Consider the following 5670-nt stretch of genomic DNA (forward strand, 5'->3'; position numbering starts at 1 on the left):
TGCATCTTTGAGAGACAGGTGGAAAACTGAGCTTACAAAATGAAGACAGGTGCAAGTTTACCACTGTAAAAGTAACAACCCCAGTAACAGCTAGGAGTGTGTCCATATTCAGCCTGAACTCAAAGCCAAACTTAAAGCAAAAATTTATTTTCTGCTCTTAAGATTGAAACTAGTGTGCAAATACTATGTACAAACCTGACCTTTCACAAAGCAAAAAAAGTAGTTTACTTTAGGTTTTGGGAAAGGAAGGCTTTGGAGCACTGGTTCACCAAATCTTTAGGTGTGACAGCATAAATGCCCAAAACTCATATGTTGTTGCAAGAGAATAACCATTTACATTTCCTTGTTTTGCTAGCTATTTCATGTGTGACTTCTCCACTGACCAATGAAATAATTAGCAATGTTTCCATTTACTCCAATTATCTTTGGGAGCGTATTGTGTATATCAATTAGCTCTGGTAGCATATTGTGTAAAACTGCACATTTTCCTTTCTATTTGCCAAGTGGTGAGATATATCATCCCACAGGGGTTATATAACTAGATTTTTCCAATAATAAAATAATAGCAATACTTATAATTAAGAAACTCACACCTAGTGATTTCTAGTGCTTAAAAGAGAAAGCCTAACTCAACCACCCCAGAAAATAGCACAAGCCAATAACATAGACTCAACCTCTAGCAAATCTTTACAGACAAAACAGCATTTCTTCATTAAATATCTATTTCTTGCTGCCCTTTCAGTTCCATTTTGTAAATTAATCTGCTCAGCAGAAAGCCTAGAATTTGAAGGTATAATTTACACAGGAGAAAACCCAGATTTTGCCTGCAAGTTTTCTCCCCTTGTATTCTCCTCAGTCTCTCTCAAAAGTAATTCATCTGGCTTACTTTCTAGGGCTGGAAACACAAGACTTCCCCCTACTTTAATCTGCTTTTTATCCTCATTTTCACTCTATTAACTTCTTATTTAGCCTAGGTTCCTGAGGTGAAGCAGTTATGCTAACCCAACAGCTAAAGTTGTATTAGTAGCTAATACGTATCAGAAGCTTCTCTTACACTATATATGTATTGTAGAGGTGTTAATTAAATATTGATTCTCCTGACACTTTTCTGCATTTTAACCACCACAATTTCAGGGTTGTTATTTATTCATTTGTGTAGACAATCTTCTTTTCTTCATCTGTCTTCAATAAATACTATTGCAGAATGAGAAGTGTGGCTGGGGTAAAGGAGAGGATAAAGGGAACATTTACCATAGTTAGCAACTCAGCTAGAGAAGACTTTAAACAATTTGGGCCATCTTTGTCAACCTCTACCTGTACCTCCTGTATCTATAAATCTCTGCATCTGCAAATGCAAGTTGCTAAATATGCTGTTACTCTTCTTTAAATACATATATTACATATATATTGAGACACACTTCACTACAGCTCAGCAGACTTGATAGTTGCCTTCGAAAATTTGTCCATGTGTATTTAATTGTCTTAAAAGGACAACATAAAAATTTGAGTGACAGTGAGTATCTAGAGCATGTGAATCACTTCGTCAACATACTCAGCAATTTACTCAAAACAATACTTTCAGCCATTTTTAATTGGTCAACCACAGTATGTTAGCTGAGAAGATGCACATCCATGCAGTGAAGTTAGCCTTACTGACAACAGGCTTTCTTTTTTCAGCTACATTTTGCAAACCTTTCAGTAGTCCATGGCTCCCAATATTTGGTGGTTTACAAATTGAAATCCTTCGTAAAATCCATTTCTCCAGACTCAGTGGACAAATGTCAATTTTTTTCTTCAATAATAATTTTCTGAAAAAAATGGACTAGTTAATTCCTCCTTTTTTTTTTTTAGAATAGGCTTTTTCTAGAAGGAGCTGCTCCTACATTTTGATTAGGTTGCTTGAAAATACTTTGATTGGAAAAGCTAATTGAACATGACTCAGTGATGAGTCAGACCCAATAGAAGTCAATGATGAGATACACTTGCCAGAAAAGAAAATCAAATTCTGGGAAGTATTAATAGCAGTGTCATAAGCGAGACATTGGAGGTAATTATTCTGCTCTATTTGGTTGTGGTGAGGATGCAGGTGATGGTAGTCTGCCTGGTTTGGGCACCTTACTTAATGGATGATAACAAATTGAAGAGAGTCTGGAAGAAACAGACAAAAGCAATAAGAGGCCTAAGAAGTATTACCTATTAGGAAAAGTGACTGTAAGATTATTATCTTAGTTATGTAAGGCACTTTTATTGTCACTTGTTCACTGATGAGAGGAGAAGTAAACAGCTTACATCACAGCAGTGGCTGTGCCTACTGTCCCGAAGGGCGTTTATTTGTCCCAGGGAGGTATCCCTGGCTTCCAGTTGCGGGGTGCAGGCTCACCGGTGCTGCCCAGGGCCCCACTGCAGCGCTCAACCCTTGAAGCAGATCCTGGCTCAGCTACTGTTCCACTGCATGTTGCACTTACTCACTCCCACATCTCTGTAGCCTGGCCTTCAGCTCCGTTCCCACTTCCTATGGTTCTGGCCCACAGTGTGGGTTCCTGCCATGGCCTGGCAGCAATGAATCCTCTCCAGGTGCCTGTGTGAAAGAAAAAATCTGGCATGCCAGTCCGTAGCATTGCTGGGAGACACACAGCACAGTCACTGCTCTGTTGTCCCCTTCCAGGCACACCTGCATCCTTAAGCAAAAATGTACAGGTGTGTTTGAAAGAATCTGGACTAGAGTCATTCTTAAGAGTCTAATCAAAGAACTGCAGACAGGATAACCTCCTATGTGTTCATGAGACTTCCACAGACTGGCGGAGACATCTGTGTCCCAGGACCGCCCCTGTGCCTCCCTGCACAAGGAGACAAGCAAAGGCAAGTCATGCAAAGGGCTGGAGCAGATGATGATCTAGTGTAGGTGGTACCTATGGTAAGTGTCCTAGACTTGTGTTTTTTTGCTGTGCCTTGCTTGGAATAAGTGGACTGAAAATGTTTGGGATGCTCTACTGAAAATGGAAAACACCTTCAAGAAGATTGGCAGAGACCTGTACACCACACCACCAGGACACACCATGCTACCCATCAAGATGCAGCAGTGGTCAAACACACTGTATTTGCAATGCATCTCTGCTCATTACAGGCTTCCCCCAACACATCCTCCTTGGAGTACTTTTTGAGGGTGATGAAAACCAACCTAACCCATGCTGAGTGGGTACACATCCATGGAAATACTGCTTCAGTGTGTATTGGGTTTGTGTGGCCAGGTTTTGGTAGCTGGGGGGTTACAGGGGTGGCTTCTGTGAGAAGCTGCTAGAAGCTTCCACTGTGTCCAATAGAGCCAATGCCAGCCAGCTCCAAGGTGGACGCACAAAGCTGAGCCAATCAATGACGGTGGTAGTGCTTCTGTGATAATATATTTAAGAAGGAGAAAAAACTGCTGCGCAACAGCAGCTGGAAGAGAGGAGTGAGAATATGTGAGAGAAACAACTATGCAGGCATCAAGGTCAGTAGAAAAGGAGGGGGAGGAGGTGCTCCAGGCATTGGAGCAGAGATTCCCCTGCAGCCCCAGGTGAAGACCATAGTGGGGCAGCCTGTCCCCCTGCAGCCAATGGATGTTAACAGTGGAGCAGATATGCACCTGCAGCCCGTGGAGGACCCCATGCTGGAGCAGGTGGATGCCCAAAGGAGGCCAGGACCCCATGGGAAGCCCGTGCTAGAGCAGGCTCCTGGCAGGACCTGTGAGTCTGTGGAGAGAATCCCACGCTGGAGCAGGTTTGCAGGCAGGACCTGTGACCGTGTGGGGTCACCCTACTCTGATCTGATTGCTAATAAATTAATTTCCCCAAGTCAAGTCTGTTTTACCCATGATGGTAATTGGTGAGTGATCTCTCCTTTGTCCTTACCTTGACACACAAGCCTTTTGTCATATTTTTTCTCCCTGTCCAGCTGAGGAGGGGAGTGATAGAGTGACTTAGTGGGCACCTGGAGTCCAGTCAAGGTCAACCCACCACAAGTGAAACCCCAAGCAGCCCTGGAATATGACTATATTCATCCTTCTCAGTGACATGCTATGCATGCAGCAACTCTGCTGAGCCCCAAGTGACCCAATAATGAACACAAAAGCATTACTGGCTTATGGAGGGCAGGACTGTAGATGGATGGAAGGGCACAGATGCCTTAGCAAGCTCCTGAGTGATATTCCCAAGGAAAAGAGGAAGAGGCTGTGTCATGATAGAGGAAGGGGTATTGGAATGAGAAAAAGAGCATGTGCCTCCTATAGAGATGGATGGAAATGGAGCTTGTAAACTGAAGACGGGCAGGAAGTTACCACTGGAAGTGCCACAGCTGGGTAAACCCCATTTCTGCTCTCTGTGGCTGTTGTTTCCAAGAATGCCTAGGGTGGAGGACCCGCAGCAAGAGGCCCCCATCTGTCCCCAGCCCCACAAAACAGCTGCCTGGCATGACTCGAATGATTTTCCATCTCTTACATGACTGTAGTTGGCATGTTGGCAGGCATGTCTACACCACCCACCCTATAAGCCCCAGTGAGAGGAATTTGGTCTTTGCTATCTTTTGGGGAGTTTCTAAAAGGTTTGTATGCTGCAATGAGCAATTCAACGTTCATTCGTATCAATAGAATTTGTGCAATAAAATGCTTGTTTGTCAAAATAATGAGTTGTCTCTAGTGGTAAAGTACACAAGAAAAGCAGCGTTCCTAGGACTGGGTTCCTCCCATCCTGACACAATGGGGAAACAGTTCAGGTGAGCTGTAACCACTAGGGCACGATGGAATCCCTCCTGGTGTCTTTCCATACCAGACAGCACGTAACTAAATGTAGAGGTCTAATTTCTGCAGGAAAGCAGTTAAAATGCCCAAACATGCATACGAAGAGCCATTTTAGATGCCCTAGAATAACTGAGATATACGCACAGATCTTGCAGATGTGAACCCAGGATCCATGGGAGATCTGTGAAGTGTCATCAATGGAGCTGGTAGGACATCCAAGGATATCTAAAATGCCACCAGGCACATAACTGTAAGCGCTGGCATTGTTATGGACAGAGTTACTGACGGAGAAACATTCAGTTACCTACAGATAAAGACCCGTTGTTGTCTGGGAGTTGGTGGTGGGCCTGAGACCTCTGGACAGAGCAGACAGGTACAGCCCAGCATTGTGCCAGGCCTACCCTGTTCTGCAGTGGCAGCTCCAGGTCAGGTGAGACTCCTCGCACTACCCAAAGCGACACCATGGAGCCTGTTTTCAGTTGACTGAATCCTGCTCTGTGCAGCCAGATGTGGACTAACGCCCTGTAGACGAGCACGAATGGAGTTCTCAGTATTACAGCTGAAATTAAAATAGACATTCTCTGCAGTGTGAGATGCCCTAGCATATCCCACCTGACTGATGTAAAAGGGTGTGCATTTTTCCCAGGCCCAGTGTCCTATGTGCCAGTTTCATGCATGCTCACAGGGTATTTGTCCGTAAGACAGCTGAAGTGGCACCAGGTAGGCACATTAAGCACCTGAATTGCTCCCCGGTGTTTAGACATTACATTTATTTGCCTGCACCCTCATGCTGAACTCTACCTCCCTCTCCCCAGTCCCTGCCAATAAAGAGGAGACTGAGGGGTGGTGGGAAGGGGTGGGAGGGGGTGGTGAGGGGCTGCGAGGTGACCGCAGCCCCA

At 44.5% G+C, this 5670-nt stretch overlaps 1 protein-coding gene across 1 annotated transcript in view; it reads left to right on the forward strand.

Moving 5' to 3' along the window:
* The first annotated feature begins 4266 nt into the window (after positions 1 to 4266).
* PHF7 (PHD finger protein 7) overlaps positions 4267 to 5670 on the forward strand; it is a 6678-nt gene continuing 5274 nt past the window's right edge. The window contains exon 1 of the mRNA XM_009327882.1: positions 4267 to 4333. Coding sequence (XP_009326157.1) covers positions 4267 to 4333 — 67 coding nt within the window. The remainder of the gene's footprint in view (positions 4334 to 5670) is intronic.

This window comes from Pygoscelis adeliae, unplaced genomic scaffold (assembly GCF_000699105.1).
Source record: "Pygoscelis adeliae isolate BGI_AS28 unplaced genomic scaffold, ASM69910v1 Scaffold14, whole genome shotgun sequence".
NCBI lineage: Eukaryota > Metazoa > Chordata > Aves > Sphenisciformes > Spheniscidae > Pygoscelis > Pygoscelis adeliae.